Raw genomic sequence first — 20630 nt, forward strand, 5'->3', positions numbered from 1 at the left:
AGCATGAAAGAAAATGTAAAAAAAAAAAGGTTATTACCCTGAACTTTGTGCAGTTTGAAAGAGTTTCCTCTAGTAGTTTTCTAGATTTATTTACATGCATCCTGATGCATGCTCAATAATCATTTACATGCAATTTAAATGCGGGTATGCACACATTGTAAACAAAGTACAGATGCATGCATCTGTTGAAAATAAGATGGCTGTTTCCTAAAGAAGAAATAAAAAAGTGTATTTGGCTCTTGTTATTGAAAATGTTGCTTAAAATGTCGGCACACACTGATGAGTTGTACCTCATTTCCCTCCCTCAGGGAACACTGGTTATATTCATAACATCCAAATTTTCTGTCTTACTTGACCTTTTTTATGCAATTATTTCAATACATTGCAAGAAGTATTTTTATTCAAGTTTCAGTGATTTATTTCGAACGTTTAGCGCAAAAAATACAATTTGAATTTATTGAAGCTAGAATAAACAAAAACCTTTTAAAAATGACACTGACACCTACGTTTTTCATCAAGCTCTCAGAATGCCAGTGATGAGGAAGAGGTTTGTTTCCTCCTCTGCGGAGGAAGATGCCACGAACCTCTGGGTTCACGCTCACGTTTCTGCATCTGATCCATCCAGCGATGACGAACATCCCTACGCATCTCTGCTCTGGTGAGCTCCTCTGCTGCTCCGACACTTTTCTTTGTGAACAGATGCAAGACTTCACAACCTACATGAGGTTCCATTAAACTATTAAACCAAACATTCGAAATTTTACAACAGTTTTGATCAAATATGTCTTATTAACATAGGCTGCCTATTATGACACTGACATGAGAAAATCAAGTAGGATTTTTGTAATGTAATCCTTGACACATCACATTTCTTTGAGATCAAAGACATAAAGGCCAGCGTTATTGGACTTTATTAGTTATAACATACAACAAATACACTGCACAAATGTTTCCAGTCTGAAATTAACAAACCAGTGGAGAGCTTTTAAAAATGTATTGATTTTAATAACATTGTTCTAACGGTTTATTATCACCCACAGCCTAAAGGTAAAGCTGCTGATAAGGTTTTTATCTGTTGCTGTAGGGGAGCAGATAAGTGAAATGATCATTCAAATGTCCTGATGCATGCTCAATAATCCAGGTAGATTAATCAGATCTTCTGGATAGACTCTTCTTGTTGATATGTTTCGTCTTTTATCCAATAACCCGCGGTCCGTGCTCCGCTACCATAGTTAACCAATGTACTTCTACTTCCTGTCTGACAGGAAGTAGTATAATCATTTATACAGTAGAGCCCCCAGGAATGAGGTGGATTCACAGCGGGCTGAGTGATGCAGCATTGTAAGAGGGAAGCGAGAGAGAGAATCGTTCAAATGTGGATGGAAGCAGAGAAATTGGTATAGGAGTTGCTGTGAGGCCAATTTTCAGAAAACATGCCAAATGAAAACCTGCAAAAAATCTTCCTCCTCTCAAAATTTTAAAAGTGTTGCCATTTTTCAAGCTAGCTAAAGATGGTTATTTAAAACAGCTTTTATGTATCTTGACATTTCTGATGTATCAATGTGTAATATAAGATGATGTTTTATGGAGGAAACATATAACACGCATGTTAAATAACCAGTATGATTAGTGAACTGAATTAATGAACTGAAAATTCAGAATGGCCAGGAATTTTTAAACATGGCCGAAATTTTTTTTTTTTTTTTTTAAGTATGTCGACATCTTGATATGTATGAGGTATAATTGTGTAATGATATAATGTTTTATGGTAGAAAAATAAAATAAATCAATTTTTCTAGAGTACTATTACTGGTATGATTATGAACATGATTATATGGCACTAAAACATTACTGCAGTGGTACCATTATATAAATGTGTGTCTTTGGTAATCTAATCTTTTTTTTTTTTTTGTTGCCAAAACACATTTCTCTATTGCATATTGTCAGCCATCTTGAAAAATGGCAGCCATCTTCAAATTTCATGTCTTTTTTCCCCCATTTTTTGCTCTTTCGGCTGCTCCCTTCTTCAGGGGTCACCGCAGCGAACTAACTTGTACAAATTCTTGACAGTGGTTTTTACACCGGATGTCCTTTCTGATGCAGCCACAGACCACTGAGCTACCACAGCCTTCTGTGTGGAGCAGAGCGCTCGGGGGAGCAGATGGTAGGGGTTAAGGGCCTTGCTCAAGAGCACAGAGTGGGGCAAATGAGGGTGGAGGCAGGTGTGAGGCTGGGTGCAACATCTTGCCGCATTGATTGAGATCATGCAAATCATTAATTTCAAAGTTTAACCAAAATGACTACAACTTCCATCGTTTCTCAACACAAGTCTCTGTTTTAAAATAAACCTTTGGCAACAATCGTCACGATGACGATGTAAAACAAATGTTTTTTTCCAGCTGCCATAACGTCCAGGACTCTCTGCTGAGCTCCAACAGCAGCTTCACTGGATACAGAGGCGTCCTCAACTGGATCATTATTCTTCTGGTCAGTTCCTCCTTTTGACTTCTAAGTGTTTAAAAGATTTTATTCACATGTTCACGTGTATTTTTAATTGTGATGTCTTTCAGGTCCTGACTCATGCTCATCTGTTCTTAGAGAATTTCATTCAGTGAGTGTTAATGGAATCATTCCCTCTAAATAATAAATATTCTTCTTTAACTTTTATTTATAGCAGTTACTTCAAAGATTTCTTGGTTTAATGCAGTGTTGATTTATAAAGCAGCGTCTTGAGTTTTATCTTAACTTCAGATGTTGGTTCTCTAAACTTTTGCTGAAACTTTAGAACATTACTTGCCTAGACAGAAATTCATCACTTGATGCTGATTAAAAGCTAATTTCAGTCATTTGCAGAGCTGCTGCAACCGCTGTAAACATAAGTTACATTTTTAGTCAGAAATGGATAACAAATATGTAAAATAAAATAAAAATGGTCAATTTAAGTAAAGATGAAATGTTTGCTTGAAAAACAAGAGATGCACTTTATTGTTTTATTGCTTATTTTTGATGTTATCGTCCAACATATTTAGACAGATAAGTGATACAAATATAAAAATTTGATCAAAAATATTTTGTAAAGTTGACTCAAGATATTGTGATTACAGTCAGAATCACTTGAGGAGCAAAAATACATAATAATAATTTGTATTCTTCCTTAAAACATATTTTAAGCAAAACTTCAAACCAAATCTTGAAGAAGCTTCAACAATCTCCTCTACACTAAGATCCTGAAAGTATCCTCAGTCAGGCTGATTTTGATCTTATCATTTCTTGACTGATGATAATATTTCACTTTAAGGCATTATAGACCAGTATCTTTTAACACCAACAACTTTGCACATTGACCAGGCTCAAGTTTAGTTTCCAACAGGAAAACATTCTGAGCGTGCCATGTAGCGACATCTAGTGGTGGAAAGTTGATACTGCAACCAGTTCTAACAGGACCAAACACCATCATCATTAAAAGCATTAAAAAACCACATTATAGTTTATAGTGTCCAAATATGTGCTCTCTTTTTAAATATATATATTGGTTGGGTTTCCTCATATTTTGCTTGCCTTAACAGACACGGCTTTTTGATCGATGTCAGAAAAGTGTTGGGTCATCTGACCGAGGGCAGCTGCAACTGGCCGTCTGTCAACCTAATACTGGGTGAGGAACTGCACACTGAACTAGCAAAGATTTTAAAAAACTGTGACATTCACTAAGGAAATAAGTTTGTGTGTCTTTAGTAAAGGGGATCAAATTTGGAATTTGCTGGAACAAACACTCTCAAAAAAGTTCTAGATTAATTTTTTGTTACATTTTGTTTTTTCAAACTGGTGTTTTGTATTATATCAGCTAAAGAACCTTTAAGGCATAATGCAATAACATTGTTGTTTACTTCTAGTTGCAAACCTGTTTGCGCTGATAGCTTTCTTCTTGGAGAGGCTACAAGAAAAGGTCATTCTTCCTTCTTTTCTTCGAAAATGCTGAATTATTTGCTGAAATTCTGCTACTTTTACGTTTATCTTGGAACTTCTCAACTAAAGATACAGATCTTTGTTTCCATCAGGGAAAGCTGTCTCCCACCAGCAGCCATCGTTTACATCTCATAAATCTGGGCTTCCTTTTGCTGCTTCCTGCTGTGATCGTCGTACACGAGCCAAAAATATCAACAGGTTAGCAGGCATTAAAACTGTGACTGACACCTTGAACTGACTCACTATTTATTTATCATTTATCACAGCCATAATGATACAAACTCCTAAAACACTGTTTAAAATATTTCTTTAAAATTTACATTTGTGCCATTGAATTTTACCTTAAACTGAGGCGGTATTAAGTAAAAAAAAAAAAATTGTTTATTAAGAGTCACCATAAAGAATTCTAAATCGAATTTTATTTTATTTTTACTTCTAATTATTACATTTGTTGGCTTTTTTTATAGCTGTTATTACTAGATTGTCTAAAAAATATACACAGTATATGTAATAATTGTTCATTGACAGTACTAAGAATTTAAAACTACACCATGTTTTTTTAATCTTTTTTAATTTGACATTAGATTTTGTTTTCTGTGTCATAGTTTAACCACTGTCAAAGTTTCATTACAGCCTCACTGATTTGTTTATTGTCATGTAATGCTCTTATTTACATTATTGTGTATGCTGAAACAAATCTATGGCCAATTTGAGGTTTCTTCATATTTTTAACCTATTTTTTAATGCGACACTGTAATTCCTACTTTCATAAGTGAGTAATCCCTCCTGACTTCTTTTTGACATTGCTGAGTGCATCCATCACCACATTAAGACCTCTTTGCTTGTTTTATTTATTTATTTTTTATTGAATCAGTTTGTCTTTTAATAATAAGTAAACCAACATTGCTGTGGCAGCTATTATTACTCTGTTAGGAGGGAAACGTATTTACAGTATGTTTGCATAAATCATTTGTGTCATTTTTACAATCATCCAAAGAAACGAAAACATTTTCAATCTGAATAAAATAAAAACAACCATGAAGAAAACGGTCCCTTCATGGTCAAAAGTCTCGGATCGGTTAAATATCCAATAAATAAAGAAACTAGCTTTTCGTAGCTTTAGCTGTGGCAGCCATCTTGAATGGAGTTGACTGCGAAAGTTAATCAGATGTAGATGTACGTCCATATTTTACTCTCTTGAGAGTTTCATTCAAATCCATCAAGTGGTTTATGAGATATTTTTCTAACAGACAGACAAATGAACACATACAGTAGTCCCTCATTTATCGCGGGGGATCCGTACCCTGAAGCCCCGCGATAAGTGAAAAACCACAAAGTAGGAATAGTAGTACAAGTAGTAAGTAGTAGTTTATTTTAGTATTTATATAAATATATATGTGTATTAAGGTGTTTTAAACCCTTCCCACACTCTTGCAATAGTCTAAACAATGTTTCTAAACTCTAAACGCTCTTCAAAAAAGCACAGAATGTCATGAGTTCAGCTCTCTGCCACCTGCCAGCGCTCTTGGCCACGCCCACTTCTCCGCCTCAGAGCGGAGATCATGACATGCTGCAGGAGGGAGCTTCTCCTGCAGCATGTGAACTGCACACAGGTGCAGCAGGTGCTAAACAATTCTAAATAATTTTATTTTCAATAAAAATTTCATGCCGATCGTGCGGCTCATCCATCAATCAGCCAGTTGTGTGTCGTGTCCAATCTTATTTTTGAAAAAATGCAATAGAGCGAGTCTGCGGTAAACGAGCCGCGAAGTAGCGAGGGACTACTGTACATTGATTACATGATCGCTCACCTTTCATGACGATAAGAACGCAGTGGGAAACGCCGTCATCATCACCCTGGTTGTGTTTCATCAAAGTTCCTGAAGTTAAAATGTTTCAGTGCAGAAATGTTATTCTTTGCTCAACAGGCGGAGCGTTCTTCTCTCTCTGGTTCTACATCATTCTGGGACTGAAGCTTTATTCCTATCAGGAAACAAACCACTGGTACCGTCAGGCTCATTTAGGTACTCCTGCAGCACAGTTCTTGTTAGTGACGTAATCAGAGAAAAACACACTTGATCAACAACGAGTGTTTTCTCTTCTCGTTTAGACCAAGACCACAGCGGTTCTGTTGCACAAAACAACCCGAGTGACGCTCTGACTTTGAGAGGTGAACCTGCTTGTTTGTCGTGAGTTGAAGTTATTACAGTTTTGACATGTTTCAATCATTGTGACGTTTCCTTTGATTTCACAGATCTGTATTATTTCCTCTTGGCTCCAACTCTCTGCTACCAGAAGGACTTCCCACGTACTCCCAAGATCCGGATCAATAAGTTGCTGCACAGGCTGCTGGAAATGGTGAGCTGACTTTATGTTGGGGCGTTTTCAGCACCTTTGGGATGAGATAAAGAACATCAATATCTTCTTGTTTAATAACAAAGTGGCTAAAAATTTATATGACATTTAATTTAAAAAAAGGAACATTAGATATATTTTGATCACTTTTTTTTTTAATAAAAAAAACCTCACATATAAAAACAAGATGGCCAACTATTGTTAAATTTATTAAAGTGCAATGGGACATTTAAAATGCAGTCAATAATAATAATCAGGTCTCTCTTGTAAATGAGTCCTCGAGGCTCAATGGGATTTACCTGTCTAAATAAAGGTTGAATGAATGAATGAATGAATAAATTGGCTTTAAAATTAGCTAAGCTTAAAAAAAATCTGCTGGAAAATTACTAAGTTCTGAATGACTGATGAAATTTGCTAACAAAAAAGGCTAGTGGTAAAATCTTAAAACACCAAAAGGCTAGCTAAAAATTATATATTTTGAAAAGGTAGCGAGTAGCTAAAAGTAACAACGGCTAGCTGAAAGTAGCAAAATGCTAATTAAAAAGCATCAAAGGATTAGCTAAAAGCTGAATGTATTAAAAGGGCTAGTTAAAATAACTAAACACTAGCTAACAGCTAAACTAGCAAACAGATAGCAAAAAACGTGCTCAAAACTAAATATATCGAAAGACGAGTTAAATGCTAAAAGAAACAGGAAAGCTAAAAGCAGCAAAAGTTTAGCTAAAAGCTAAACCTACTATAGGAATAGCTAATAATAGCAACTAGCTAACAGCAAAAATAGCAGTCAGGTAGCTAAAAACTAAAAGTAGCAAAAGGATGGCTAAAGCTACAATTAATAGAATGGTAACTATAGTCTATATTAGAATAAGGAGACAAAAACAGAGCAAATATGCTAAGGCAAGGATGAAACTGAACAGATTTCCATGTGTTCATGTGCAAAAACAAGTTCATCTAGATGCATTTTCTTCCTTTAGGTGGTTGTTGTTCAGATCATGGTCGGCATTGTGCAGCAGGTACAGCAGCTTGTTGAAACTCTCTGTCATAAAAAAACAACACAATGTTTCCCCGAATGTATCTCATACATAACTGATTAACTTTTGTAATCAATCCAGTTCAGGAAATCAGATACAGTTAACCAACAGTAACAAACACAAAAATGTCATAGTTACAGATATTGAGCTAAATTTTGGAGTGGTAGTAACTGAGTAACATCCTCAACACATACTCAGAGCACACAGATTTCATATTTCATATAATGCTGTTAAAAGTTTGACCAAAACTCCTATAGCTCTGTCCCTTTTCAGCAATAAATGGTCTCAGTTTAACGTAATAGCACAAAAGGTGATGAGCAATATTCATCCCTTCTGAATTCTAGGCCTTATATTCATGCATCATCGTTTTAGCTTATAATTTATGTGATTATTACTGAGAATGCAGTACACAGCAAATGTTAAATGGGTTAGAAGTGAATGTCAGTGACAAAATAAGTGAATATAATCGTTTCAGTCAGATTTTTTTTTAAATTCTATAATTTGTTTTCTTTCTTCTTAGTGGATTGAGCCAATCTTCCAGAAATCAGATAAACCTTTTACTGTAAGTTTTGAAGTAATTCCTCGTACTTGTAAATTTTGAGACAACACAGAATTCCTGTGATCATATTTTCTAACATTTTCTGTTCTTGGACTCAGAGTATGGACATGACTTTGAGAGTAGAGCACCTTGTAGGCCTGGCGGTGAGTTTTTAAACTGATTTACGTCCATTGAGCATTAACAGAATATATATAAAAAGTAGAGATTGTGTGATGCATGTTGTTTTTTTCCTCTCGTCAGGCACCAACACACTTTCTGTGGCTTCTTCTCTTCTTTTTGAGTCACTCGTTCCTGAACTTCTGTGCAGAACTGCTTTGCTTCGGTGATCGGCATTTTTACGGAGACTGGTGGTCAGTGGCAGAGACAGAAAAGTTTCTGTCCACGGTCTTCTGTTGAACGTGAAGCTGAATTTGTTGCACATTTGTTTACAGGAATGCTACAACGTTGATCGCTTTCTGGAAGACTTGGAATATTCCTTTCCAAAAATGGATCAACAGGTGTTGGATTTTTAATCTGTCGCCATTTTGTTCAGATCACATGACAAGAACGCTCTAGATTAACTGTGTGTTTTTTTCTTTTAATTGTTCAAAGGCATGTCTACACAGAGCTGGTGAAAAGGAACATTTCTCCATTGAAAGCGGAGTTACTGGTCTTCCTCATGTCTGCTGCTCTCTGTGAGGTAAGTCTGCTCCTTCATAATAATGAGAAGCCCAGCAGTCCTAATAATAATGTGTTGCTTTTGTTTTATTCTTCTGCACAGTATCTGATTGCTCTGCCTCTGCACAGCTGTCGTCTGTGGATTTTCCTCATGATGGTATTAGAGGTGAGATTCTTCCAGCAGGTGATCATTTATGTTTCTCTTTACACAGCGGCAGTGTTGCTGTCAGCACAAGGTTTGTAAAGCTGTAGTGCAAATAGCTCAGCTCTTCACTGCCAACATAGTCGGTCAGACATGAATCTTGTTGATTTTATGTGTTTGTGTTCAGCAACTTTTTCATCCCTGTTCATTTGTAATAAATGACTATTACTGTAGAAACAGATGCGAGTAGATTTTCAACGTCGAGTCAGCACAAATTCATCCTGCAGGACAAAAAGCACAAACATACCAGCATTAAAACTGCCTCATTGTGTGAATACTCTTTTTCAGCATTTGCACTGTTGTTTTTTGTGTGCACATTTTTTGCACTCTAACTACTTCAGCATATTTAGTGTTGTTTTAGCTATTTATGTATCAAAATGCTCAGGAGGTGGATGCTACAACTAGCCTTTGTTACATCATTCTAATTTAACTTTTGGCTGGCCTTTTGTTATTTCTGATTTTTAGATGGCATTTTACTACATTTTGTTTCTAGCTAGGCTTTGTTCATTTTGCTTGTGTTTAGCTACTTTTAGTTAGTGTTTTGCTATTTTTTTAGCGTTTTGTAACCTACTTCTGTTTTTGTCCTTCTAGCTAATCTTTTGCTACTTTTAGCTCTTATTTTGCTTCTTTAGCTTTGAGCTGCTTCTTTGCGTTTGGTTTTTAGTAATCCTTTTGTTACTTTTAGATTTTAGCTGTCATTTCACTTTTTGCTTATATCTAGCCTTTTGTTCCTTTTGCTAGTGTTGTGCTGCTTTTAGCTAGCTTCTTGATAGTTTTAGCTTTTAGAAACTTCAGTTTCGAGCTTCTAGCTAGGCTTGTGCTACTATTAGCTACCCTTTGGCTACTTTTAGCTTTAATTTTGCCACTTTAGCTTTGAGTTAACATTTAGTTTGTTTAGCTTTTAGCTAGTGTTTTGCCTTTTTAGTTGCTCAGCTTCCTCAATAAATTTCAGTAAAGTCATTCAGCGCTCAGCGTTCCCTCTGCATTTGTACAAAAAATATTTCTCTAGTTATTTATGTCTTCTCACCCTCCACACCTGAAGCTCATACAATGACTTCTCCTTTCAGCTCCTGATTTCGGTGTTCCTCAGAAGATTTTTTCATGGAAACTATGGCAACGGTTTAGTGTGGCTGTGTCTGCTGCTGGGCCCCCCTCTGGCTGTCATCGCCTACTTTCATGACCACTATGTCAGCGTGCATCTCTCCCCATCCTCACCACTCACACCAGACCGCAAAGTTTTCATAAAACTTTACTGATATTAGAAAATGTTTCTGCATTATTTCTTATTTTGCTGTATTTATGAATAACTAATGAGAATGTATGTGTGCCAAAGCTGCTCATGTCTGTTGAGGATTCTTTGTGTCAGTGTCTTATAAATGATTATTATCCAAAACTACAGTATTCATCAGTTTGCTGAAGACTCATTGATGTCGACTTGACTTTATAAATGTTTTTATCTTGTGCAAAACTTGCTCAATATGTTTTTATTTGTCAGTCATTCAGTATGTCTGAGACTGGAAAAAAAGGGTTCTTCTAAGTAAATATCCTGAAGTCTATTAAAAATCACTTGATGTACACAACTTGTTTAGATTTTGAAGTGACTGAATAACTGTTTGCACTGATCCTAGACCAGTTTTACTTTTAGTCTAATAAAACGCCTGCAACTGATGCAGTCTGATCTAGGATCAGTTATGTTGCATCATTGCTGCAGAAGGTCTTGGCATGGTGTGTTAAAGATGGTGGTGAGAGGCCTCTGAGGGCCTTAATCTAGCCTATATTCAATATTAAAAACAACAATTTTTAATATTTCAAATAATTTTAGACAAAATAAATGCAAAATAATTGGTTACATTTGTTGACGGTTAAGAATAAAGTAACTTATATGATGAAGTGTGTCAAGTACATTCTTTATGAGACAGATACTTTGTATTTTAAATATTGTTTTTGTTTTTGGTGTTCACTTATGATTGTGTGTTTAGCTATTAATGCATGTATTTTATTGATAAAATTTACAAAAAAAGGAAAGGCTCAAATTTTTTTAAGGATAATGAAGTATTTATTTTAGTAAGTAAACTTTACCTTGGGCATTAACAATCTTATTTCTTTTCAGTATACGAGGACTAAACCAATATCCATCCATCCATTATTTTACCCGCTTCTTTCTTTTCGGGTCACTGGTGCCCATGCCCAACAGTCACTGTGCGAGAGGCGGGGGACACCCTGGACAGGTCTTCAGTCCATCTCAGGGACACAAAGATACAAACAAGACAAACTAGCATTCACTCACTCACACTTACTAACAATTTAGAGTTACCAATCAGTCTAATATGCATGTTTTTTCTCAGTGGGAGGAAACCGGAGTACCCGGAGAAAACCTATGCACAGAGCGAGCATGCAAGCTCCACATATGGGCTCCCGGCTGGGATTTGAACCGGTGACCTTCTTGCTGAAAAGTGGCAGCTCTATCAACTGTGCCACCATGTGGCGCCCACTTTTTATTTTTCATTTTGGCTGCTCCCTTCTTCAGGGGATCGTCACAGCTAAATATGTTGCACAAAGACTTGGCAATTGTTTTAACGCCAGACGCCCTTCCTGATGCAACCACAGACCGCCGAGCTACCACAGCCCTCTGTGTGGAGCAGAGAGCTGCTATCTAGTGCGTCCAGGGGAGCAGATGATGGGTTAAGGGCTTTACTCAAGGGCCCCCGAGTGGGGCAAATGAGGGTGGATGCAGGTGTGGGTGTTTCACCTATCCCACCCACATTTTGATGTCGGAGTTGACCCATCGATCTTGCGATCACAGGCCCTCCTTCATTAACCTCTGCGCCACCACTCCCTTAAACACCCACTAAACCAATATATGAAACAAATACAACATTTACAACTGATTTTAAAAGTTTACTTACCTCCCTGAACATTAATTTATTTCAATGTGCCTGTCCATGTGCGTATGGTTGACTATGGACTGGAACCCAGAAGTTGAAGCTGGAACAAGACCAGCTTCCCTTTCTGGTTCCAGTACAAGTTTACGTCTCGCCTCCTTCATGTAAACAAACAGGACACTGTCCTGGTTCAAATATAAATATACACCTCAGGTGATGTTTTTCAGGTGGTGATTTTTGTTTATTTACATCTTGCTGTTATATTTTAAAATGTACATTTTTATAATAAATTTAGCAGCAATTATTGCATGATTAAAATACATTTCATGTAGCACAATGATTGTGTACAGGGCAGTATGGTGGGACTAAAACCTGGTTTATGTTCTATGAGAAGTGAGAAGTTGTGTCTCGCTGATGTGGTTGCGTGACTAAAGTTACATATTTTTCTTCTTGTACTCCCCACTAAGACCCTGTTTTATGAATTGTCCCCAGACAGAACTTCTGTCCTGCTGGGGAAACGCAGCAAGCATTGTATGATTGGTCAGAACTTTATGTGCGTATTTATGTAGAGAAGCGAGTGAACTGGCGACATTTTCACTTCCAATTGCTGAAGATGAGAAGCAGCAGGCCACAATGGTCCCAGTAAAACTTAAAAAGGAAATCAAATAGATTGTCATCTTGTAGAAGGAGGTCACGGGTGGCTTTCCATGGTTGTGCTGTCTGTGAGGGAGTGCGCTTTGTTCGAACAGTGAAGGGACACATTCTTAACACTGTCTATCAGAAACAATGGTGGTCTCTTCGTGACAAATGTACAAAATGTCACTTCTCCTCAGTTAATAACAGAAATACCAGCTCTTCCTCCTTCGACTCCTCCATCAGGTACAAAGAAATCCACTTGTCAGAACTTCTCCCCTGCAGTTTCACTTTGAATATGAATGGTCCAGGCCAAAAAGACCGTCTCACAATCATATCAAGAAGATCCAATGTCTTGTGAAGTATAACCAGACTTTAAAAGCCCCATATTATTAGTGCACAGACTCTAGTTACAAAAATACAACATGACAGCTACCAAAAAACAGTTACTGCTGACTTCTGCTGGAGAGCAGGGACAGTTGGTCTATCAGGATAATATGCCTATGTCAAATATAGAAATCTATGCCAAACTTAATTTCTTAAATGTACAGTTGTTTGCCTATATGTATAAGAAAGAAAGCAAGAAAGAAAGCAAGAAAGAAAGAAAGAAAGAAAGAAAGAAAGAAAGAAAGAAAGAAAGAAAGAAAGAAAGAAAGAAAGAAAGAAAGAAAGAAAGAAAGAAAGAAAGAAAGATTATTACTCAGGTTTACAATTATTTTCGGCTTTACTATAATGTTCATAATTTTTCCCACAATCCTTTGTGTAATAAAAAAAAAAAGATCCTGGGTCACGTGGTTTTGTCACTGAGGCGGAAATGAAAGTTGTGTAGCAACAACAGCGGAGCACAGCTGACAAAGGTAGGGAAATTATCACATTTGCGCATTAGTCTTTGACATGTCAATACAAAGAATGTCCTTTGGTACGAAAAACGTAACAATAAACACAGTTCTGGTTGCTGTTTGGTATTTAGAACATAATTTATAGACATGTCCTTTCATGAAGCCCCGCTACAGAGCCTGCTGGCTAACAGTTAGCAAGTTAAGTTGTTAACGTATCGGAACGGATGTGTCCTTTGCACATTTCAAAATAAATAGAATTTTTGCTTAAAAAATAAATTTTGTATAACAAATAGAAATTATCTTTCAAGCTTGTTAAACATAATATTGGTTTTAGCAATTTATTTTATTTAATCAATTTATTGTAATTAGTTTTTAATCATGTGCTCCAGTCATTTAAAAAGTCACATTGAATTGTGCTTAACCTTTAGTGGCAATTTTACCACAATAGTTTTGTCCTTCCATTACCTCTACCCACTTCTCCTTTTCCGGGTTGCGGGGGTCACTGGTGCCCATATCATCTGTGGGACAGGCAGGGTATACACCCTGGATATGTCGCATGTCCATCACATGGATACATAGAGACAAACGAGACAACTATTTACACACGTATGCACACCTAGAACAACTATATACACATTTATGCCTACGTAGAGCAATTACGAGTGTAATGTGCGTGGTAGGGAATTTGTATCAAGCCACAAGTTTTATTTTGAAAATAATAGCCGGAAGTGTGTTTGTTTTCCTTATATCTCTTGACATTGTTGGCTAGAAATCCCTCAATCATCTTCCGTGTTTGTGTTTTGTATGCACCGGTCAAGGGTATTTTGGAGACATTTGATCCGTTTAGCAGAAAAGCCCAAACCTTTGTTAGTTTAATTTAAATACGCTAGCACTCAAACACTGTATTTGATTAAGAAGTCGGTTCGTTTTTTAAATTGTGAGAAGATGCTGAGCGCTTGTTTGTTTTGTTTCGTCTTTGAGACAGATTTCAAGTTGCCCCCCCCAAAAAAAAACAAAAAAAACAAACCTGTTTTCTTTGATTATGACCAAGACCTCTTTAGGCTTACCTCATGCTTCTCTGTTTGCACTGCAATAACCTTGACGCAGCAGCACACAGCTTTGTACTAAAGTCTTAAACCTCTTTATTGTTTGTTTGGCTTCTTAAAATAAAGAGTTGGATTTGTTTTGTCCAATATAGCTTTATGGAAATCACTGTCGGTACAGCCTGTCAAACTCCTAGACGCTTTGGCATTTATTAAAAAAAGATGGGAACAAAATATGACATTGTCATAGACTGCTTTTGATTAAAAACAAACCTTTTATGCTTAAATAAGTTAATATTCATATGAAAATTGTTAGATAAGGACAGGCTACAAAAAACAATTGTGAAAAAGAACAAATCAGCATCCAAATGCTTTTTTTTTTTTTAAAGACCTGCATAAAGAACAAACTATGCACTGTAAATTAAAAATTTACAAGGTATTTCCATTAGAAATTTGAAACTGGGGAAGTGACTCAAGACTTGTATGAGACGGTTACTGATAAAAAGATGTCAAACTTATTCAACGACTACCATAGTTCTTGCTTGAACAGGTTTTGGTACCAAGGACAGCGTCCTTCTAAAGGTCAGCTCTGCTGTGCAGTGCAGTTTTTCTTTTCACTAAATGCTGCAGAGTGTCTCTGACTTTGCTCAAGGTGATGCTTAAAGCACTTGGCTCTCACTACCTCTGATGGGGAGAACAAATTTCTGCTTATGTTGCTGAGTTTAATGTAGCTTTCACTTATGTGTACCATGTTGTAATCAGTTGTAATACCCAAAAGAGATGTTGCACTCTTATGGATTAAAATGCCCAATAGGATAAAATAAGGACTCCAGTAAAGCACAGCCCCACCTTATTACTTTGTAATGACCCCTACCTTATATAGCAGTTACAGGTACACGAGAACATTATTGACACATTTTTAAATGTACAGATTTCAGCTTGGATAAATATATTTCCTCTATCACTTTACACAACACTTCTCTTTGTTTGTTGGTGTAATGCAATTAGCTAATGTGTCTTGTGGCACCCTTTCATCACAACAATCATTGCAGTCAGCTTTGACAATTTTTCTATTATTCTTGAAGGTTTTTGGCGAACTCTGTTTGCTGGTTTCATGTTCAAAAGTGTGTAAATTGTGATGCATAGATTATAAGAAGCACCAAGGACATTGCTATTTGTTTCTTGAACTTGTCCTATAGGTAACTTTTCTCTGCAGATTTGGTGCAGGGTTATATATACTTTTTGCTTGGGACAGGTTGAAGTTGGTAAAATAGTGCAGTGAACACAAATCATTGTAGACTATAAAAATCATTGACTGAAATGTGCATTTACATGTCTCTGTGGTTATTCAGCACTATAAAGTACTTCGTCTAGCAGAGAGCAGGATAAGTCACTCATCTCATAGAATCTCTGTGTGTAAAGCAGGAAGTATGTTTTGCTATCTTGTGTATTTTTTGTTACAGGGCTGTGATGTCATGGCAACTGCCAGCATGACCAGACCTGGCAGTGCCCAGACCACTGAAAAGTCCCAGTTGATCCTGAAAGGTAATGCTTTTTTGTCACCTTATTGACCAGACAGATGGTAAAAGAGACATGCAAAACAAACATTTTATTATTATTTTTGTTTGTTTTGAATTTTAGTTTATTGCATTACGTCTATAATTAATTTGGCATAATTTCTACATAACACAAATATCCAAAGTACAACTCTCAGGTAATGCAAGTCAACCAAAACTATTTATGCTACAAGACTCATCAGACAAACAAAAATTAAATTTCCAAGTTATACTTGGATTGTTTACATGCTCACCAACATTGCACATGTAATTTTTTAACTTCTTTTTGACTCCATCGCCATGGACTTTAAACTTCTACATTACTGTCGATTTAGCAATACACAGTTATTTACAAAGTGTACTGTTTTCTTGCGTGAGGGGAAGTGGCGGCACATCCGGTTCAGCCTGAGTCACCTCCAGGTTGAATATTGCAGTATTTCTGCCAGAATTATACAAAGCTGACAGTGGTACAAATGTTTAAAAAATAGAGCTAGTGTGAATTGCTTTGAAATTTCTGAAATTGGAGTTGTTTTAAGACAGAAATCCTCTTTGGTCATGGCCCCACAGTGACTAGCTACTAGCTTATTTGTCTCTTTTCTTATCAGAAGAATAAAATGTTTTATTTAACCTATAACAATTCAGTCACACCCTCCATTGTAATTTATTCAAGATTGTATCAGCTCCTCATGTACAGATCTGCCCTCACTGTGTATCTTGGCTGATCTCCTTTCACCTTCTTTCACTCTCTTGAAGCCTATTTTAATTCTTCCATCTGACTCTCTTCTTTTCCATCTGTTCTAACAGAAAACTGTCACAAATCGATATGTCTCAATCAGTCTGTTCATGCTTGTTCATGTTAAAAAGATATTCAAACAGTTTAAAAAAAATCTATTCATGATCACTTATGCATCTAATTATTTTGAACATATTCTCAATATTCCTGGCAAGCACTGTAGCTCTAACAGTACTAAAACATATTGCAATAATCTTTATAGAAGGAAGGAATTCAAAAGCACTGTGCCATGCCACATTTGATCACGCTTGTAGATATCACAGTAGGCCTAGAAATACATAAAATTGACCAAATGTAGAAATTTCCCTCAAGTAAACTCTCAGAAAAGTGCCCAAAAAGTTAACATTTCAATTCATTCATCCTTCATTCAACCTTTCAATGTTAGGTGAGTTGAACAAATTATTCTTTACATCCTAAGTTTATAAATTGTAAATTTTTTATAGACTGCTACAGTATTTTGGCTTTGTTAAATAAATAAGACATGGCTGAAAATGCCATGTGTTATTCTGAAGTTGTATAAAACTATTTAATTGTAGAATTGTGTGTACCTTTTGACTAGTTTCATGTCACATTTTCTTTCTTCCACTAGAGGGCCATGTTTGTATTTGTTTACTTGCTCACCCTGCCACATACAGAACAGGCACATTTTACTTCTGAGCAACTTGTGTCACTAAATGCATTAAAATACCGCAAGCATTGTGACAGTTTAGACAGACTTTACAGCAAATAGTAGTTAGGGTAGTGACAAAGCCAAAATACTTAGTCTATCACGATTTGAATATGCATTATTGTACATTAAATCAACTCAGAAAAAAATGAAGGACTTAAACAAGACACAATTCCACCTGTAAACACCTTTTAAATATCTGAAAACAGGTATTTAAAACTTTTTTCCCCATTAAATGCATAATTAGGACTGTTTGTAACAATTCTTGCCACTCTAGAATATTAATTAGACATAATTTTGTAACTTATTGTGTAATCTGCAGTAATTTGTATGTTTGTACGGATGTGGATACGTTTGTTATTGAAGGAGGAAAAGAAAAACAAGTGACAAATAAACTTGATGAAACTGGCCTTAATAAAGAAGAATGGTATCCTTTAAAAACGATTGAAATAATAAAGTAGTCACTGTGCTGTTTGGTAAAAGAGTGTGTACCACACTGAAAACTAAGAACAACATTGTTTCAAGAGCTTAGACAAATATTTTTTTAAACTATCAGACCATCTCTAAGGAGCTTGATGTTCCTGTGACTACAACTGCACAGATTATTCAGAAGTTTAGGATCCACAGGACTGAAGACATCCTTCCTGGACGTGGCTGCAAGAGAAAAATTGATGACAAACTAAAGAGATGTATAATACCAATGGTACCAAAGAGCTCAGAACAACTTCCAAAGAGATAAGAGGTAAAGTCCAAGGTCAAGGTTCATCAATGGCAAATCCCATCTTCGGTTTGTTTGAGCAAAATTGGACTTAATGAAACAACCAAGGAGGACACCATGGTTGAAAGCAAAACATAAAAAGCTAGAGTGGATTTTGTCAAAATCTGTTCAGGATACAAATAAATCTAAAGACTGTCAAGGCATTTTGGAGTGAACTTTGCTGCCCTGTCTCAGAAAGCTCGGTCTCATTTGCAGTTTATGGGTCCTCCAACTGGATGATGACCCAACACGCACACAGCTAAAAGCACCCGAGAATGGCTCAAAACAAAACATTGGACTATTAATGTGGCCTTTTGAGTCCTGATCTAAATCATGTTGAACATCTGTGGAAGGGGATGAAACATCTGGAGAAGGAACCCTTCAAGCCTGAGACAGCTGAAGCAGTTTGATCACAAGGAGTGGACCAAAATATCTGTGCACAGGTACCGAAGTCTCAATGACAGTTACAGAAATCTTGGGTACAGTGATTCATTTAAAAGATTACACAACAAAATATTAAATTAGGTGTACCATATTTTTTTTTTCAGGCCAGTTTAATTTTGTTTCAATAAATCTTTTGAATCTGAATTCAAAAACAAAGTCTCATTTTCATTAGTTGATTTTCAGTTATTTGTATTTTTTTTGTCGTTTTCAAGTTATTTCAGTGACTGTTGTGATGTTTTATTCCTGTAACAAAAGGGTATACATAATGTATGCATGTAAAATGGACATTTTTTTCAAAGCTTTTGTTAAAATATCTAAAATGTAGAGTGGTTGTATTTCTTTGTCAGTTTTATTTATAATATTCACAGTCTGCAGATAGGTTAGTAAGTATAAACAATCGATAGAGGCAGTTTCATTTACACTCAAGTATCCAGTGTTAGAAAAACGCCTTTTTTCACTCCAGACATTCTAAGAAACTGATTTACAGCTGTTGTGTGTTTGTGTGAATCCAGTGGTGTCAGCAAAGCCCCAGTCTCCAAAACTGCCGAATCGCCACTCTCGACTCAGCTCCTTTGTCGAGGTGACTGCCGATGGTCTGACGAGTGAAACCAAAAAAACAGGCAAACGCACTGGACACCTGGAGCTGCAGTGGAACGAGGACCTCACCCTGTGAGAGTAACGTGCATACATACATACATACTCACTCAACCATAAAAGACAGTATTTTATTAATTATTCAAAATGTAAAACAGATTATACATCATACATTGTTACAGAAGACATCACTGTAGTGGAAGCGCTGATCTTGGCTAATTCTTAGATAATTATAGATAATTAGATAATTTAGATAAGTTTTTATCAGGTGCAGAAGTCTAGTTTAAATGAAATGTTGACCAGTGGAAATGTTTAACATAAACAGAACTCAGTTGTTCTGTTATCAGTTTAATTTGGTCTGTGCTGAACTTTAACAATTATTATATATTATATTTTAGTAGATTGCATGTGAATAAGAGGCTCAGTTGATTAAGAGTGTGTGTTCATGTTGTTTTGTGTTTTTCAGTAACGTAACGCCACAGAGTCATCTGGATTTAAAGTTGTGGAGCTGTCACACCTTAAGAAAAGAGCTACTGGGCAGTGCTACCATAGACCTGCTGGACACACTGCGCACACATGATGGCAAAAGTAAGAAAACTGCATCCAAAGAAATATGCACTGTCTTGTTAGTGTAGATTGTCAGTTATCCTGGACACTTCCATCTATGTGCTTGGATAAAAGGCAACAATACCTCTTGCTTCTTGAGGACATTTCACTTCTTATTTGTCAGTTCTGATTATGGATTGGGAGTTTATTATTTTAAGTCAGGTCAAGTTTCTGGGCTTCTCGTTCAAGAGTGATGGTGGTTTGAAGTGAGAGCTGAATCTAGGCCTTGTCCACATTAATGTGGACATTAATGTGGACAAGACCTAAGTCCATCATGGGGGAGCTGAATCGAAAGCCCAAGCTCTCGATTTACTGGTCCGCTCATGTTCCAGCTTTTACTTATGGCCACGTGTGAAGATCATGACAAAACAAATTCGATCTTTGATCCATGGAGCTAAAATGGGCTTCTTCTGTAGGATGGTCAAGCTCAGCCTTTGAGATAGGGTGAGGAGCTCCTTCATCTGGGAGAGAGCTCAGATGAGAGCTGCTGCTCTTCTGCATTAAAAGGAATCAGTTGAGGCAAATCGGACATCTGATTATAATGCTACGTGGACACCTCCCTTTCAAGGTTTTTGGAGCCTGTCCACTGGGAGGGGGCAGACCTACAATTTTGGTCTGGGAATGCCTTTGGATCTCCCAGGTGGAGTCAGAGAGAGATGTCTGGGTTTCTTTCATTGATCTGTTGTCTCCATGACCTGCCACATGGATATGTGACAGAAAATAAATAGGTGGAAGTTTTTTGGGGGGTTACTTGCACTAAATGGGTTAAGGTTAAGATAAACAGGTCTCACTTGCAAATGAGTCTTCGAGGCTCAATGTGATTTATCTGCATAAATAAAGGTTACACCAATGCACTTGTTCATTGTGAGTTATTTAGTTGTTATAAATGTTATTTAGGGTTGATGAGAAGTTGTTTTCTAAAGGCTACACAATACATTTCGCTTTGGTTTCTACTGTTAACAATTTTTCCCTAATTTTACCAAAATGTTTAGATAGATAGATTAGATAGATAGATAGATAGATAGATAGATAGATAGATAGATAGATAG

General features: G+C 36.5%; 1 protein-coding gene and 2 long non-coding RNA genes across 3 annotated transcripts in view; all 3 read left to right on the plus strand.

Annotated features, from left to right (window-relative positions):
• Positions 1-4136: 4136 nt before the first annotated feature.
• LOC119415523 lies at positions 4137-6131 on the plus strand. The gene is made up of 3 exons (XR_005187060.1): positions 4137-4161; positions 5892-5987; positions 6074-6131. It is a non-coding gene; the product is annotated as an uncharacterized LOC119415523 (long non-coding RNA).
• Positions 6132-8247: 2116 nt separating this feature from the next.
• Positions 8248-8511, plus strand: LOC119416043. The gene is made up of 3 exons (XR_005187075.1): positions 8248-8258; positions 8340-8405; positions 8500-8511. It is a non-coding gene; the product is annotated as an uncharacterized LOC119416043 (long non-coding RNA).
• Positions 8512-13075: 4564 nt separating this feature from the next.
• The window catches only part of wwp2 (WW domain containing E3 ubiquitin protein ligase 2), a 60634-nt gene continuing 53079 nt past the window's right edge, over positions 13076-20630 (plus strand). Inside the window, exons 1-4 of the mRNA XM_037683380.1 lie at positions 13076-13139; positions 15628-15709; positions 18894-19050; positions 19442-19563. Of these exons, the coding sequence (XP_037539308.1) occupies positions 15640-15709; positions 18894-19050; positions 19442-19563 (349 nt within the window). The 5' untranslated portion in view covers positions 13076-13139; positions 15628-15639. The remainder of the gene's footprint in view (positions 13140-15627; positions 15710-18893; positions 19051-19441; positions 19564-20630) is intronic.

Source organism: Nematolebias whitei, chromosome 10, assembly GCF_014905685.2.
Source record: "Nematolebias whitei isolate Nwh7 chromosome 10, NemWhi1, whole genome shotgun sequence".
Taxonomy (NCBI): domain Eukaryota; kingdom Metazoa; phylum Chordata; class Actinopteri; order Cyprinodontiformes; family Rivulidae; genus Nematolebias; species Nematolebias whitei.